The 19,479-nt window shown below is 33.8% G+C and overlaps 1 protein-coding gene across 1 annotated transcript in view; it reads right to left on the minus strand.

The window, feature by feature from the left end:
* Nucleotides 1-352: 352 nt before the first annotated feature.
* LOC150107671 (uncharacterized) overlaps nucleotides 353-19,479 on the minus strand; it is a 236,160-nt gene continuing 217,033 nt past the window's right edge. Inside the window, exon 13 of the mRNA XM_090392165.1 lies at nucleotides 353-786. Within this exon, the coding sequence (XP_090248291.1) occupies nucleotides 586-786 (201 nt within the window). The 3' untranslated portion in view covers nucleotides 353-585. The remainder of the gene's footprint in view (nucleotides 787-19,479) is intronic.

Consider the following 19,479-nt stretch of genomic DNA (forward strand, 5'->3'; position numbering starts at 1 on the left):
TACATTCATTGAAGAGAAAAACAAATATGAGCAGCTATCAGAATATATTATTTATAAAACTGCCTAATATAATATTAAATTGTGTCAAGTATTATAATCTAGTTATCTTACTTAAATGTAACTTTTATTCAATAAAACATGTTTAAAAACAAAGTTTCGGAATGCATTTAAAATTATTATACATATTATATAAATATATTTTACAATGATATATAACAGATATGAAAAAAAAAAAAGTCATATCTATATGAACCTAATATACCTACCATTGTTCATCACGCATGCAATCTCTATTAAAATCTAATATTTCTTCATCAGAATTTTTCACCAAAGCAAAAATGTTACTATGTAAAACTTTTTTTAAGTTGCTTTTACTATTCTAAAATTTACTTTTCCCTCTTTCATATAGTCATTTTAATTCAATGCAAACAAGTTGCCAACCAATGAAAATACACTATATTTTTAAAAATCCACTGTAAATGTCTTTGCTATTAACAGGTGCACATAGTTCATTAAAATATGGAATGAAATTTTGCTTTCCTTATTAATAATTAAGGAAAGTAATATGATAGAGTCTCCATATTACTAGCGGTTAATTTCCTCTTTTAAAGAGTTTATCCGAGCACAGATTTTCAGTGCAGGGCCAAGTTTCATATTCATGGTTGTCATAAGATGATCCTCTTTGAGCAATAACAGGGCTTGTCCATCAATTTCCTGGGATCGAAATTCATCTGCATAGTCAGCACAGCCTGGTAAGCTACGTATAAACTCAACTACCTCTAGAACCTATAAAGATACAGAATATTTTATTAAACTTTTACATTTTAGATTGAATTCTGAAGTGAAATAAATTTTTAAGCCATCATTCAAAATACAGTGTTTCAATACATGCCATTATGAAAGAAATAAATAGTAAACATGAAATGAACTATTTTATAAAAATGTTGTTTAAACCTGCTTATATTATGCTTAATTTCAAATCAGCATCATCAGAGCACAACACAGCATGTATACACGACAGTGAGTAAGTGAAACAATACAACTGTAATGGACAAAAGATCTAGTCCTATTTTGGCACCCCTTTAATGTTGTAAAAAAAAAAAAAAATACAGATATTCAGAAGTAGCTCTTAAGGTAACAGTCTCCCAGATTTTTGACAAATTAATGCAACCATATTTGTTCAGGTTAGGGGAATTCTTCATAGCCATAGCTGACTCAAAAAATAATCTTTCGGATCTGTAACGACTTCTAAATAGCACATTAGTTTTTCTTCCATCTAATTCTGTGTGAAGGGGGTATCCAAAGCGTAGTCTACTAGTATTGACTTGCCATAATAATGGTAGTGAATGTATTTTTTATGTTCTTCCAGATGGATGTTAAAAGATCTTCCTGTCTGACCATAGTAGGCCAAATCACTGTCACAAGGAACTTCATACACTCTAAGATGTCCTAGAGGGTGAAGTTTATCCTTAGGAGAGCAGATCAGAGTAGCTAATTTAACATTAGGTTTGAATATGGTATGAAGGCCATATTTCATTAGTACTTCGGCTATTTTTTCTGATGTACCTCTGACATAGGGAACAGAAATGGTAATGTTGTGTTCCTGTGTATTAGAGGAGGGAGAAGTAATTGGGCTACGTAGTATTTTATCTATTTTGTAGGAATTGCAGCCTTTGGCCAAGAAAGTATGGCACAGATATTTGAGTTCTGTGGACAGAGTTGTATCATTAGAACAAATGGCTCTGGCTCTGTGTGTAAGTGTTTTTAAAATGCCATACTGTTGGACTGGATGATGATGTGATTGTTTATGTAGATATCTTCCTGTGTGTGTTGCTTTCTGTAAATGGAAAAAAAAAAGATAGTGATCCATCTGAAAAGCAGGTGACTAATGTATATAGAAAAGGTAAGCAGTTATTAGATTCTTTTTCTACTGTGAAATGGATTTTGGGGGCGTTGGCTGTTTAGGTAGGTGACAAACACATCCAAAGTGTCTTGTCCACGGGGGGCCAAATGGCAAATAGATCATCAACAGCATAACCACATTAGGGGGACTTGTATGTAGCTGTGGTAAGTACTTTGTTTTCAAAGTGTTCATATAAAAGTTTGCTAAGGGGGGGGGGCAGGAGAACCCATAGCAGTACCATTAATCTGTTTGTAGATTTTTCCTCCCCAGGTAAAGTAACCTGCATACATAATAAATTTGAATAATTCAAAAACATCAGGGGGAATTTAGACTTGAACAAATCAAGAGTGTCTATTAGTGGTACACTGGTAAATAAAGAGGTGACATCAAAACTAACCATTATGCTTAAATTTTAAGGATATGATTTTTAACTAGTGATTTGAAATGGATTACCCCACTTTATGGATGACCAAAAATCCACGAATTTAATACCCCCCTCCATCAATAACCCCATTAAAAAAAAAACCCGGACATTAACCTCCGTGCAAAAAAAAAAAAAAACCAGACAAAGGGACTGATGACATTTCTAGGATTAGGTAATTTTGTTAATAATATTTACCTGTAGTTTCTTTAATCAGAATTATATGTCAAAACAAGATTAATTTTTCCTGGAATTTTAACTGTTATAACCATCATGAAGCGATTTTTGTTAAGATCATAGGATTAGGAATCTCTGCCAACAAATAATTTTCAATCTGTTTCGTCTTATTACTGTAAACTTGTAAACATTATGGTTAAATATTTGTATATAAATAAGTAACTTACATTTGTGAATCATTGTGGTCTTGATAACAACACTGAGCTTGTCAAAACCGCTGTTGAAGTGAAATTGAAAACAGAATATTTTATTTCAATCTATTATAATATTTATAAAATATTTTTGACTATCCATGATGGAATTTGTAAAACTGAATAAAGGAAAGGAAAGGAGAAAGTGATTTTTGAAGGTTATGTGTATGTAAAACAAAACAAAAAAAAAAGACAACTGGTGTTGTATCATTTGAGCATGAAAGAAGGGATAAAGAGAATGTAAAGCTAAAATTAAACTCCATGGAAAAGAGCATGTGGGAAGGTTAAATGATCATTCTCATGGTCCAGATCCAGCACAACAAGAAGTTTTTAAAGTAGTTCAGCAAATTAAAAGACTGGCAGAAGAAACTGAAGAAGCACTGCAGCAAATTATCACCCAATCTCTTTCAATGATAAATGAAGATTTAAAAGCCAAGTTGCTGACAGTTCATCATTTATGTCTCAATGTTAGACGTCACCGTCAAGCTGTTAATAATCCATTACCTCTTCCGTCAAATGTTGGAGAAATCAATATCCCAGATCGTTACAAAGTTACACATGATGGCCAAGATTTTCTTCTGTTTGATTCCGGTTCAGACAATAACAACAGAATGTTAATCTTTCGAACACGTGACAATCTCAGACTCTTGGAAACAACATCTCACTGGTTTCTGAATGGGACTCAAAACTGCTCCTGTGCTTTTTTTTTCAACTGTATACCATTCATGCACTAGTTAATGGACAAACCATTCCATGTGTTTATGAATTACTGCAAAACAAAACTCAGGATATATATATATATATATATATATATATATATATATATATATTAAACTGTTTGAGACATTGACTATGCTGAATGTCAATTTGAAGCCAATCAGCATCATGATCGATTTTGAATTGGCAGTTATAAACAATTTAGAAAGAAGTTTCCCAGACAGTGAAATTGAAGGAGATGTTTCTTTCATCGAAGTCAGAACATCTACCAGAAATTCAAGAGAATGGTTTGCAACAACGTTACCAAGAAGATTCTGACTTCGCACTGAAATTAAGAATGATGCCAGCTCTTGTACTTGTTCCAACAGATGAAGTTGTCAGTGCTTTTGAAGAATTGTATGAATTTCAACCTCCAGAAAGCTTATCAGTCACAGATTATTTCAAAGATTCTTACATTGGAAGACCACAACGCCATGGACGATGGAAACCAACTTATGCTATCAATATGTGGAATATGTATCAACGATCCAAAGATGAATTACTGAAAACAAATAATTCAGAAGAAAGATGGCAGAAAAGTTTCCATCCCACCATTTGGAAATTTATTAGATTTCTCCAAAGAGAACAAGCATTACAAGTTTACTACACTGAAATGTTGGCCAGTCATCCATCACAAACTCCTAGAAAGAAGTATGCTGATTCAAATGCATGGTTTCTTATCATAGTTCACAACTACTGTGATTGCTGCGTTATCGACTATCTTCATGGGATGGTACATAACCTTTCTTTCTAAGTATTAATGCATAATTAATAATATTAAACTACATTTCCTGTAAAAGATTCAATATTTTAAATGAATTAATTTATTAATCCATATTTTGTTGTGTCAAATAAATTTTTGTTAAAATTTTGATTTTTTTAAAAATTATTTTAAAATATTTATTTTGTCAAATAATTTTTTGTATCGTTGTTGTGTCAAGGAAATTTTATTTAAAGAGTTTTTATTTTTATATGGGAAGGGGGAGGGGTTAATGTCTGGTTTTTTTTTTACATAGGGGTTTTTTATATGGGAGGTATTCAAACAGGAGGTTAATGCCCAGGGGTAATTGTCCTATAAGCCCCTATGCCCTATAGTCAGTAGCATATACTTCTTGCTGTATTTAAGAAACAGTTAAACTGGAATTTGTTTTGCACATAAGATGATGAAATACGTGTAAAATAATTTAGAGTGAATGCTAACTGATAACTATTCCACACACACACAACTTTCAAAAGATGCTTCCCATCTTCTTGATTTAATTTTCATTTTTTCCACTTTATTCTCTTTCTATTTGAAATAGTAGCTCATTTTTTTTTTCAATTCTTTAGAAAGTATTTATTATTCCTCCATCTCACAAAGTTTTTCATTTTAATTTTCTTTTATTAATTATTTTACTAATATTCTCAATATTGAGAATACATATATATATAATATATAGTATATAGGAGTGCTCAAGGGTCAGAGCTGTATAACTGAGAGGAGACCTCCACATAGCCTTTAAAGGAATGCGGAGAACCGACAAGGGCTTCTGACCTAATGTCCAATCCTTACCTTCTCGTGGTGCACCCTGTTGGGTATCTACATGGATACTGAATGAACGAGGATGGGCTGGCAATTTAGGATTTAGCCGATCAAATTGTTCGGCTATTTTTCAGATTTGTTCCAGTAGCTGACTTTTCGCTGTTCACCCTGGTTCCCTGGTGAAAACAACGGTGGCCTTGTTTAACCGGGCAACGCCCCAGCCGGTACAACATGACAAAATTTCATACCGGCTGGGGCGTTGCCCGGTTAAACAAGGCCACCGTTGTTTTCACCAGGGAACCAGGGTGAACAGCGAAAAGTCAGCTACTGGAACAAATCTGAAAAAACACCCAACTCGACATCACCGGAGTTAAAGATCAGTACTATCAACATAAGAAGACTGAATAGCAAAGAAATGGAGCTAGCTGAGGAATTAGATAACTACCAGATCGATTTAATAGGGGTGACCTGAAACAAAAAAGACAAAAACTGGTGAGATCTTTCTGAGCAATAAATACAAAATGTTATATTCAGGAAATGAAAATCAAGGAAAAGAAGGAGTAGCCATTGTATTCAACACTAAATATGAGGCTAATCTTCTTGAATGGCAGGCAGTCTCAAGTAGAGTGATGTGGGCAAACATCAGAATGGGGAAATGGACAATGAGACTTATTTGTGCCTATGGTCTCACAGAAGGTTCTATTAAGGTAGAAGTGGATGAATTTTTTGAGGATTTAGAGAAAGCATCTGACACAATGAAAAAGGAAAAGTTGGTCCTTGTTGGGGATCTAAATAGCAGAGTAGGAAATGATTGCCAGACATACAAAAATATTTTGGGAAAATTTGGAGAAAAGAGCAAAGCTAATAATAATGGCAAATATTTTTTGGATTTCTGCTCAGGACATGGAATGGTTATTACTAACACCATGTTCCAACATAAAAATATGCACAAATTCACATCGAGAGAAGAGGCAAGAAATAAGAAAAGTCTCATTGACTATGTTATTGTTGATAGTGATGTTTTCTCCCTGGTGCAGGACACCAGAGTATAAAGAGGATTTGAAATTGGAAGTGTCACTATTTAGTCTTGAGCAGGATAAAACTGAATTTCATATCGAAAAGAATAACATGCAAGAAAGTTTTAAAGCGAATAAAAGTTGAGCAGCTCTCAGATGTGAGCTGTAGACTAAAATACACAAAGATTATTGAAGAAAAAATGAAAGAGTTTGAGAACAGGAACAAACTTTAGAGATTCAGTGGCAAGCCTTGAAGAAAACCTTGATTGATTCAGCCAGAGAGGAATGTGGTGAAGTTATCTGCAAGTTATAGAAAAATCAGAACTCCATGGTGGACACAGGGAGTTAAAGAGGCAGTGAAGGAAAAGAAGAAAGCATATCTAAACAAAGGTCATGGTAGGACTTTGGCAAGAACATAGAAAATAAATATCAAGAAGGTGGTAAGATATTCTGGAGGTTGTTGAAGAAGCTTAGAAATGGAGGAAAGAGTGCTGTAAAGAGAGATGATAAAGGGGACATGAAAATGGGAGAAAAAGATATCCTTGAAGTATGAAGTAATTACTTCGAGAAACTGCTAAGTAAAACAGGCCATCAGAGGCTTAAAATGAGGAAAGGCAGCAGGAGTAGATGATATTCGACCAGAAATGCTGAAGTATGGTGGTATAAAAGTCTTGCAGTGGCTGCACTACATAGTTCAGAAGGCCTGGACAGATGGAAGAATTCCCGATAATTGGAGTAGCGCTCTCATAGTACCCATATATAAAAAGGGAAATAAAACTGAATGTGAGAATTACAGAGGTATTTCCCTACTGAGTGTTCCTGGTAAGATATATGCAAGTATACTTGAGAAACGGCTGAGAAGAATTGTAGAAGAAAAGCTTGGTGAGGAACAAGCTGGATTCAGGCCAAATAGAGGCTGTCAGGATCAGATCTTCACTTTACGACAAATAGTGGAGAAATCATGGGAATATAGCAAAGATCTCTATTTGAATTTTGCAGATCTGGAAAAGGCATATGATAAGGTGCCAAGGGGGCATTATAGCAAGCAATACTCTGTCTTTATTTGAGTTGTAAGTCAGCAAGAATTGAAGGAAGTACAGGAAGATGGTTTAATGTTAAATATGGTGTGAGACAGGGATGTACATTATCCCCTCTGTTATTCGTTATCTATATGGATCACATTATGAAGGAAAGTGGTATTAAACATGATATCAAAATTGGAGATGTTAATGTCAGCTCTTTGCTTTATGCGGACAATGTTATACTTATCAATAAATCTGCTACGAGTCTGCAAGATTCCTTGACTAAATTGAATAACTGTTGTAATAGATATGGTATGAAGGTCAGCAATAACAAGACAAAGACAATGAAAATAGGCAGAATCGTTGAAAATGTCAACTGCATTGTGAACGGAGAACCTGTGGAACAAGTAAAAGATTTCACCTACTTAGGCACGATTTTTAGTGAAGATGGTAAATTAAATATGAAAATAGACAACAGAATCAATAAAGCTGGTATAGTTGGCAGTCAATTGAATAAATTCATATGGAATAAGAGAGAAATTAGTCGGAACACTAAATCAGCTGTATACAAAACAGTGTTCAAACCAGTTTTAACTTATGGATCTGAGAGCTGGGGCAGAAGTAAAACACTTGACCAAAGACTAGAGACCACAGATATGAGAATCCTGAGAAAGATTAGAGGCATAAACAGATGGCATCAATGGCAATATCATATTAAAAATGAGGATATTAGGAAAGAACTTGACATCGTCAGCATCCAGGAATGCATTAGCAGAGCTAATCTCAGGTGGTATGGTCATTTAAACAGAATGGGGCGAGGAAAGATTGGCAAAACAGGTGTTCTCTGCTAGGTTGGCAAGAAAATGACCCAGAGGAAGACCAAGATATAGGTGGATTGATACGGTACAAAGTGCCTTAGAGGACAGAAATATATAATATCTGATAATATTGGAGTCTTGACAAGTAACAGACTGATCTGGAGGAAAATTGTAGATAAGAAGTTAGTAATGATTTAAATTTGTCATGTAGTACTATCATATCCTGTACACCCCTTTAGGGTACATGGCAGGAATTTGATGATGATGATGATATATTTATATATATTAAAGATACCAAGCAATTTTATAAGCTATGTTTTTAATCCTTTTTCCCAAGTAAGCAAACAGATTCTACATATAGATATATATATATATATATATATATATATATATATATAAATTTTTTTTTTTTTCCCAATTCAAATTCTCACAATGCATTTATAAATAATTTTGTATTCTTTTACAGTTGCAGAAAGTGGTAATTGCTAATAACCACCAAAATTTTGTCAAAGATCCTTAGAGTGATCAACCATATCAACTTGAAAATTGTTATAGAATAAATAATTCGTTACTTATGTCAATTTTTTATAGTACTGACTCACCACTACACAAGAACAAAATGCAATGATTTCTCAATTATCTAACTTTCAATTTAATGACCCTTGCAATTTTTAGTGTGTCAACTGATTTCTGGTAAAATAATATGCAAATATATCTTCAGTCATCTGACCATTCAATTATCCAACCAACTACTTTCCCAGTGTAATTGAGAGTTTATAATTTATTACGTTGCTAATATTTTGATATTTTACTGGATTTTGAACAAGCATTCTCAAAGTTCAGAAACACTTGTCACAACACACTGTACTACAGACAAGTAATAATTAAAAAAAAAAAAAAAGGGAAAAGAACTAATGTCCTATCATGATGTACCCTCTAAAACTGGATATACAGTCTGTGGCTGTTGTGTTAGGATTGTCTGAAAGTTATGCTCTCAATATTCTTCTGAGTAAATTAATGCAGCCATTCTTGTTGAGGTTTGGAAAGTATGTCATTTCTGATGCTGCCTCTGTCTCTCAAACTTCTAACAGTGTCTACATGGAACCATAAGAGAATTATGCATTTAGGGCAGGGGAAGGGCATCTTACATATGGTGTACTAGTAGTTCTGACAGACCATTATGATGGTAGCATAATGTTTTTTTTTTTAATATGACACCCACTGATAAAAGATGTAAACCTATAGTGCATTAGAACTGTGGGTGGTCTAAGGATTTTTTATTGATTCATTTTTAACATTTTTTTACATAATTCAAAAACCTTGTTCTAGAGCAGTACTTCCCAAAATGTAGTATGACCCCAGGGGTACATTAAAAGTCTCAGGGGAGGTACGTGGCATGGCACTTTTTTTTTTTAGTTTTATATTTTTGTCACTGTATTGTAGCAGATAAGTGCTGGTCATCTCTTCTACAATTAATTTTTCAATAACTAAAAAATCTAAGAAGTTTTAAACAAAATGTGTCTCTTGGCATGTATCGACTGACATTTGTTAGGGCCACGTCCTGGTTAATGGCACGAATGCATTCCAACTGTGTGGTTCAAACTGTTTGCATTCAAAGTTTAAATTCAGATAGTTCAAATCATGTGGTCAGAACTCTCCATTAAATTTTGAAATCATTTGTATCTTAAATTATAATGGTCCTCAGAAGTCCACCCATACGTGCATCTGAACATATTGAATTGTGTTTGTATTTATTGTAATGTATTTAATAAAACAACAAAATTGTTTCCCATGCTTGTAATTTATTATAATGCAAATGGTAAAGAATAAATAGCTTTTAATTATTCATGTTTGAATGAGATATCCAAATTGCCTTTGCTTCAGGATGGGGGAGGGGTGCATGCCAGTGTTACTAAAATTTTAAAAAATGTTGTTGGAAGTTTTTTCACTTGGTTATACTATAAATTAAAGATACCAAGAAATTATATACTTGGTTTAATCTTTTATCCAAGGGTAAGCAAACAAAATTTGCACCTGAAGTATTTTCAGGACTGGGACAACTTGTATAAGGAAGCTAAGACTTCACATCACTTGCTTTAGTATCTAATAATGCAAAGCACATCTCCTTGCGGACATGTATAATGATATGCATTATGGGAAGGGTCACTACCCAGATCACACCTTATTATTAAATTACTCTGAATTAGAGAAGAAAAAGAAGAAAAATGTCTTTTGGGTATTTTTCCATAGTCATGTAGTTTTTTTTTTACTAGATCTACTATTTCAAATCTTGCAAGCAAGCCATATGTTTTGTTGAATAGCTCTTCAAATAAAAGCGGCAGAATGGTAATATTACACTTAGAACCGGAGTTATAGGTTGAATTTGAGATGGAATTATTCTTGTAATAAGAGCAATCAGCGACTCCTGATATTTAGTCCTAACGAAACCATAATAGTATGATTAGTTCTTTTTTTGTTATGGTCTGAACAATTTTCACAACTACTTAACTGTAATGTTCAGTAACAAGTGATTTTATATTTCAAGGATGCAAAGCACAAAAACACTTGTTTGAAATCCATCATCCTTGAAACACAAATTGGTAGTAGTTTGATAAATTACCACATTTTGTTTTTGTGTGGTGTAAGTATTGTGAAAAGTTAACACAAATTATATTATCACGTACAGTGCTGCGCCGTGGGCAGAAGGCGCCCTTGTGCATGAAATAAGTTCCCCATAAAATAAGTTTCCATAAAAAATATTTGTGAAAATTGTTACTTTGTTAATAGTACAAAACAGTTTATACTCATACATAAAAATAAATTTTATTTAACAATAGTAGAACATTGTAATCACTAAAATTCATTAATAAGGAATTTTTAATAATAAAAATTTTCAAAAATGTTTATTTCGTTAATCAATCGAGAATATTTATACAATTTTTGCTGAGTCGATGCTTACTCTGTGAAATAAAATCTTTGGTACTATTGATAACATTTCACTTCAAACAAATTATAATAAAACTGGTGATGTATTAAATTAAAAATATTGTTAGATTATTAAGAATTCATAATAATTTTAAATTTCATTTTTATTGTATTAACTATAATTTGTAATTTACGATATAATTCAAGAACAAGAAAATTTATATATATATTTTTAAATTATTTCCCATGGTGAAATGGCGCCCCTCATCTTCAAGCGCCCTTGTGCGGGGCACAATCTGCACAACCGCATGGCGCAGCCCTAATCATGTAAGCCTTTGTACACCAGTCTTTTTTTTCCTGAAGAAGGTACACTGAAATGGTCTTTCACCCTGTAAATACATATCTTTCTGTTTATTTGTGTCATTTCAACAGCATTTTAAATTGTATACATTTGTATTTTATTGTTTTTAGATTTCTTCATCATCAAATTCCTAATATGTACCTTCAAGGGGCATAGGATACGATAGTACTACATGAAAAACTTACATCATTACTAACTTCCTATCTACAATTTTCCTCCAAATCAATCTGTTACCTGTCAAGATTATAACATTATCAGATCTTATATTTCTATCGTCTAAGGCATTTGTACCGTATCAATTCACCTATATCTTGGTCTTCCTCTGAGTCGTTTTCCTGTCAACCTGACAGAGAATACTTGTTTTGCTAATCTTTCCTTTTCCATTCTGTTTAAGTGACCATACCACTGAGATTAGCTCTGCTAACACACTCCTGGATGCTAACAATATTAAGTTCTTTCCTGATATCCTCATTTTTAATATGATATTGTCACTGATGCCATCTGTTCACACCTCTAATCTTTCTCAGGACTCTAATATGTCTCTAGTCTTTGGTCAAGTATTTTATTTCTAACCCAGCTAACTCATCCTTGTTTTTGCCATCTGTTCATGCTTCTAATCAGGACTCTGATATCTGTGATCTCTAGTCTTTGGTCAAGTGTTTTTTTTCTAACTCAGTCAGAATACCTGAATACTGTCTTGTATACAGCTAATTTAGTGTTTTGATTAATTTCTCTCTTATTTAGATTTCTTAGATCTTTTAAAAGATATAGTACAATAATATATCATCTTTACATCATTTTCGTATTCTAATTTTGCTTTAAGGGTTATTTTATATTTTTGGCTCTTTTAATTCCCATCATGTAATCTTTGCTATATTTATGTTTTGTCATCATAATATATTCATTATGTCCTATCATGATTTTTGTCTATTTTCAATTCCAATGTTTATTTTTAATTTCAACCTCATATTTTACCAAACCTTCAAACATATCTCAACCCCAGAGGAAATCATTAAATTCCAAAGATTTGCTGTCTCCAGAAGAGTAGCAAAAGTAGGATGATTATCATTACACCATTTCTCGTTAATCTATTTTCCCCCCAATATTTTTAATTTAGAGTAATTGTAGCCACATACAGTTCATAGTCAAGTGAGATCTTCACCTTTTTTTATTGTCATATAGCGAATCTGAGGCAAGATGGACTGAATGAATGAATGAGCAGAAACAATAAAAAAAATAATAAATATATAAACACTCAAAGTTCACTCAGATCCAACACCACTCAAACCCCAGGTCCCCTCTATCACTTGCTGTTGCAAGTAATTATCCCTTAGTAACTGTATAAACTCCATTTCCATCTTGCCCATATGCCTTTTCCTCCTTCCAATCTGTACACCTCTATGGTTGAACCATTTACTCTTGGCAATGAATACACTGAACACACACACCGCACTAAAATCCTCATGTTGAAATCATTGAATATCAAAGTCTTTGCCACCATTTTGCTCATATACATCAATGCCATGTTTAATGCTTTTTAAACAATACTGCATAATAAGATCACAATTAAACAAACACACTCAATTATACAGTAAAAAATAAATAAAATAAAAAAAATGATTAATGATATTGTGAATGTTTAGTAAAAATAAAGACTTAGCTGAACAACATATGCACAATGTTGCTGCCTCAAAGGACAACGCTAGCAACCTCCCCTAAAAATTACATATATTAGAAATTAGTTACTAATTGTAATTGTATAGAGCAGCGGTTCCCAACTTAATTTAATTGTGGAATCCTTTTCACCTTGATAAAAAATTTTGGAACCCTTTTATTTATAATCAATAAACAATTTTTATTGATTATAAATAAAACAATAAATAATTTATTGAAAATACAAAAAAAAAGATTAATAATATAAAAGCAAATATTATTAATTCAAACTGCTAATTAATGTGAAGGATAAACTTATTTTCTTTCAATATTCTTTCAAAATTTGGTTTAATTGTGGATATATTATTATTATGTGTCACCTCCAAGGAGTCCAAGGACTCAGTGAGGAAGGGCACCTACTTCTACAGCTCCCTGTCTCCACTACAGTTACCAACCATACCGAACCGCAGCTACCATCATCATCTATGCCAATAGCATCTACTGCCCACTGCCACCACTAGTATTTTTTTTTTGTCTGTAAATTGCATGTGTTCTCAAGGCTGATTTGTCTGTATGTGGAATGAAAAACCTGAGTTTCTAGTAGAAAAATCCCTGCTACCTCTGTACGAGATCAGCTAACTCACCTTCAACTGAAAAAAAACCCATATAAAGACTCGAAGGGCACAACATACCATCATTCTTCCAATTGTGCTACAGTGGAGCTTAATTTTTGTGGTTTAATTTGGGGTATACACAATCATAATATAAATTTATACGATGCCAACTTTATTTTTATATGAAAAGTACATAAGACATCACAAAATGATTGCAGATCAGTCATAGATCGGTGGTGTTAAACACCACCGATCTATGACTGATACACCACTGCACTCCACCACTAGTTGACTCACATCCCCTGATGAAATCATCTGTAGTGAGGTGGGATGCAGTAGTCAGTCATAGATCGGTGGTGTTCTGCACTACAATCATATCATTTTATGATGTTTTATGTACTTTGCAGAATCCTAGGGTTTCACAGAACACAAGTTGGGAACTGCTACTATAGAAAATATGACTTTTCAGATCTTCTTACAGAGAAAAAAGAGAATAATTTAATAAACTAACTTTATCTAGTGTATATATATGTTTAAAGTAAATATTTAATTTTTTTTTTATACTTGAGTTTCCTTCTTTGAAATGCACTATCTCAGATAGAATCTGAAACATTTTAACTAACTAATAAATAAAATAAAAGTATACATAAACACGAGGGGGGGGTCTGGAAAATTCTGATAAATACCTAGACAAAAATGATATTCAAGCAACTGATATAACCACAAGAAAGAACATACTACTAGCAGAGTTATAAAGGTAATTTATGCTTTAAACTAAACATATTTGGTCGTTTATAATTAAAATACAATTTTATTTAATGCTGACCATAAAATTAAATTTTATTAAATTTTTTTATAAAATTTTATTAAATTAAAATTTTTTAAAAGTTTATTATTAAAAGTTTATTAAATTTTTACAGAAAGCCCACAGATACTGGAAGATATCTTCATTATACTTCAAACCATCACAACACACAAACTGAGCATTATCCACATGTTGAAATATAGGGCCAGAAAGTTTATATCAGAAGAGGAGGATACTCAGACTGAACTCTTACTAATAGCCAACACATTATCACAAAATGGATATCCTCAAAACATCATAAAAAAATATCTATACAGTGACAACCCCAGACAAGAAGAATCACACTCCCAGCACATTTCTACTGTAGTGATCCCTTTCATCAAGTCAATTTCTTATCAAATAGCAAGAATACTAAGAGCCTACAACATCAGAGTGGTCTTCAAACCAACCACCAGCAACAGACAAGTTTTAGGATCCCCAAAAGATAAGGTTCCTTTCTACAAATATCCAGGAGTATATTACATTCTTTGCTCCTGTGGTCTTGCCTACATAGGACAAACTTCATGGAGTTTAGAAATCAGACAAAAAGAATGTTGGTGATGTAAACCACAACAGAAGTATCTCTTCTGGCTTAGCACATCATTTCTGTACGTCTAGCCACACGATAGAGTGGCAAAACAGCTCCATGCCATATCTCGATGACGACTACAGACATCGTTTATTCAAGGAAGCCACAATAGTGTCAATAACCAGCAGAAACCTCAACAGAAATCAGGGTGTAATTCTAAACAGTTCGTGGAAAAACCTTATCCTCTCTCTTAATCAAGCTGAACTACAGCTAGCCAGTAATCACATTGCACGTTTACAACAAACACGCATGCGTGATAATGAATAAAGAACAATAAGTCCTCTCTGTCAAGCGAACGTGTAACCTTAGCTACTAGTTGGTTTACAACGTTTTTTATGTTCCTTTCAATTTGCATTTACTAGTTTTTATGTCTTTTCATAAACGCCTTGAAAAAGCCAGACAGTCTGCTGGCGAAACTGGTAGGCTATAATATAAGTTTGTTTTTATGGTCAGCATTAAATAAAATTGTATTGTAATTTATGCTCTTATATCCTTGTATGTTCTTTCGTGGTTATATCAGTTGCTTTAATATCATTTTTGTTCTAGATATTTATCAGAACTTTCCAGATCCCCCTCATATTTAGTTAACTTACTCTCCATGACCGAAATTAAACATAAAAGGTTAGATATAGAAGAAATAGGGGTTTAACATAAGCAGATGTTGGAAAAGCTCACAACTAGATTTAAATAATTGCTGGCTTAAATGAGGTCTTTTTTTTTTTTTTTTTTTTCTTTTTTTTTTTTTCTTTTTTTCTCTCCTTTCCTGGTGGTAGGAGGTAACAGAAGCAAACAAAATAGTTGAGTTACTGAGTAATCATTTTGTAAGCATGTATCATCCATGCAAAGACATTCCAGTGTCAGATGTGACACTGACTGATGGGTGAACAGAAGTAGATGAACTGGAGATGCTTACAATATTACAGTACTTAATCTGAACATGGCCATGACATTAGATGGTATATCAGCCCATGTATTACAAGAATGCGCAAGGGAACTGAACTGGCACTTTGCCCATTTAATTTGAGCCTCATTTCTGGGAAAGCACGAGGGAGTAGAAAGAGGGCAGAAAAGATCCACTACATTAAGGAGGTTCCAAGACAGAAACTGCAAATTACAGGCCAAACAATATCTCAGGAGTGATGGTTAAGATATTGAAGAAGTTAGTAAAAGACAGAATTAAAGACTGGGTAGACAGGAATGTGATTCTTCATAGGAGGTGACATGGTTTTGTGGTGGATCTTGCCTTAGTAATCTGCTTACTTTTTAAAATAAAATGACCACTGAGTTGGATTAAGGATTTCCTTTAGGATACTCAGTGATAATGCTGAACGTTGCAAGAGACATAGGCATTCGACAGGATTCCACATAGAGCTCTGTTGCATAAATAGAAACAAATGGGCATGGATATGAAGCTAGTGATTTGGATAAAAAGGTCACTGATAGACAGGTATCAAAGAGTGGTGTATGGTTAACTTAATTAGCTATTACCCTATCCAACTTTGTAAACAACTAAATATCTCCCTTCAAATTATTTTGTATATTATTTATTTATAAATTAAACAGCAGTAGTCCAAAGCACAGAGCCCTGTGACACCACTAGTCACCTACCTTCTCCTGGATTCTGCTCTACCATACACTACTTTTCGATATCTGTCCACCATCCACCCTTTTATCCATATCACCAGTTTCATATCCAACCTATTTGTTGCAGTCTGTATAAGAGAGTTCCATGTAGTTATGCCAAATGGCTTTGCAAAATTCATTTATGCAGTCATTCATTCCCTTTATCCAACTCACCTGTCACTCTATTATAAAAAGGTCATAAATTACTAAGGAATGACACACTCTTCACAAAGCCATACCACCCCTCAAACAGTATCATATTCTTACCCACTTGTTACTGAATTTTCCTTTTGACTAACTTTTTTTTTTTTTTTTTTGCAGTTCATGCTTAATGATACTATTCATCCACCTAACTCCTACCCTATAATAGTTGTCCTACTGACCTTAGGTAAACAGTGTGATATTGCTTCCTCCAGATATCCCTTGACTAAATTCACTGTGAACATCCTTCCCTTGCAGAACTTCAAGAACTGTTGATTGCTTCAAGTTACCTCCTAAGTGTATCCATAATCACATGCCTTATAATTCCACATATACCCTTTCTCAACAGGAATTTCCACATTTTGTTACCTCCCACGTCAATATCACATGATCACTTTCTGCAACTGGAGGCAATGTAGCCATTTTAGATTACTAAGGATAGGTCTTCTGATCCTATAACAGGATCTAACATTCTCATACCCTGAGTCCCCTCTGTCGCATTCTGCTTCAAGTAATTATCGCTCAATAAGTGTATAAATTCCATTTCCTTCCTGCCATTGATCTTTACTCCTTGCAGTCTACATCCCCTATAATAATTATTCAACTTGTATTCATTGTACTAATCTGCTGATGCACGTCTTCCACATCATCCCTGGCCTACAGCAGCCACCAGTTTTATATTTTGTCCTCAATCTCACACCACACCGATGCAAATCTGTTATCTGCTGTCATCGACAGTACCCAATCCCTGTCCTGTCTACTCTATCTTCCCTGAAAAATTACTAAATCCATCACATTCTATTCCTGTAATTACATCATCTGCTGTTAGCCAAGTCTCTCACTAATGCCTATAACCAGGCCCGACTGGTAGCGTGTGCAATATACACAAGTGCTGCAGAAGAAAAGGCACCTAAAAGATGTCAAAAAATACGAGATAAGAGTTTAAACAAACAATGAATGGTACATATAATTATGAATGTATGTCGTCTTCCGTTCGGGTCCCTTCAGATCTTCCCGGAAACGAACAAAAAAATTCTGAAATTGTATCCTGGACCCGATTATATCACTGTAATTTTTGATTAAAATTTATGAAAATATACCTAAAATAGTTCTTCTTTAGTTTTTGATGTATCATAAATCAACTTATGATTAATTGTTGAGTTCTGTGTAAAAAAAATTTGTATAAGCAGGACTAATCCGTAGGTAACATTATACTGTAAAGCAGTTTTCATTTCCTGTTCATTTTATTCACACTTTATTCAAAAAATACTTTTTTGGAAAGGCGCCGAACATTAATCGCACACACAAGAAAAAGACTAGGCACCGCCACTGCTTATAACTTTTGCTGAGATTGTGCTAACCAATGCCAAAAACTCCTCACAGTTATTCCTGTTGCTTCTAACATTAGTATATAGTGTTAAATCTTGAATGAAAGAGAGTTTATAATACATTACCTTTCATTCAGATTTAACAAGTATCTACATTTTCGTGTAATACTTGTATATTAATAAAAGGAAATTGAATGTAAATAAAATGATAATAACATCCTTGATTTGAAATTTGCCTGAATATTGTATTGTCAAATGTCTTATGTAAAAAAAAAAAAAAAAGAAAGGAAGCAATTTAGGAACAGGTGAAGTATGTGTTAGCATGCGAACATTAGGCTAAAATCTCAGACAAGATAAGATTAAATCATGACCTGAGGCCATCATGTACGCAAAGGTCTACGTTGCGCACAGGGGGGGGTGTCTCCCGTGGACAAGATCGAGAAGAGTCGGAACGGAGTGCAGAGGAATTGAAGTGCCGTGTGAAGGTCATCAAGGAAGTATGTAGTTCTTGGCGACACAAAAATGTAGCTTTTGCCTTGGATCTGTTCCAGTCGTTCCCAGAGAAAGGCAGTTCCAGTGAGGTTGGGGTGAGATGAATGAGAGCGGCTATGTGGCCATGTAGAATGCCAAAGTGCGCATAGGTCTTGGCATAGCAGAAGGTCAATGTTGGCCGAGAAGGAAATGTGGAACCTTGTGGACCAACATCAGCAGCAATGCTTCGTGAACATCGTAGGCAAAATTGTGATCGTATTCGTGTATCTACCTTCCAGAAGCAAGAGCCTAAGGAACGTATCAGCCAGGTAACCTCATTGAAAAGGGACCAGATGAAGAAAACGCGAGCTGTATAATTCCAATTGATGATCGCAAGCATAAGCCAGTGAGATCCCGACACCTCGGTAAAGTAAGAACTTTTTTCAAAATTTTGTATACAAAGAAAGTTAGATTGTGACGGTAAAAGGGACTAATTAGAATTGTGATTAATGAAGTGTTGTAGGACCTTAGGAGTTGAACCATGAATAGGGAATGATTGATCTGAGTCAGAGAACTTGAAAAGGTGCAATGTGAAAATAATTTAGTTTGTCATTGTCGGGTAGTTCTTGAACCATTAAATGTGTAAAAATAATCTAGGAGTGTTAAGTAATTGGAAGGACATCCCATTTTAATAGTATTAGATAGCATTTCATGTCATAAGGGAACTAGAATGTCCATGTTATGTTGAGTTATCTTATTTTACCATTCATACCAACATTAGTTAAGTTAGTGTCTATGAAGATAATTGTAACTTGCTTTATTGGTAATGAATAAATTTTTTTCTTGTCAACCAAATAACTTGATCACTAATCTCAATGCACCACTCATAAAGAGAACCTATGCGTAAAATTATTGGGGATAGTCATGACTGGTGCGAAATAAGAATATATTAGATTATTGTGTTTGGAAATAGAGAAGGAAAGG

Source organism: Typopeltis vanoorti, chromosome 4, assembly GCF_054136105.1.
Source record: "Typopeltis vanoorti isolate ZY-2024b chromosome 4, IOZ_Tvanoo_1.0, whole genome shotgun sequence".
In the NCBI taxonomy this organism is placed as follows: Eukaryota; Metazoa; Arthropoda; class Arachnida; order Uropygi; family Thelyphonidae; genus Typopeltis; species Typopeltis vanoorti.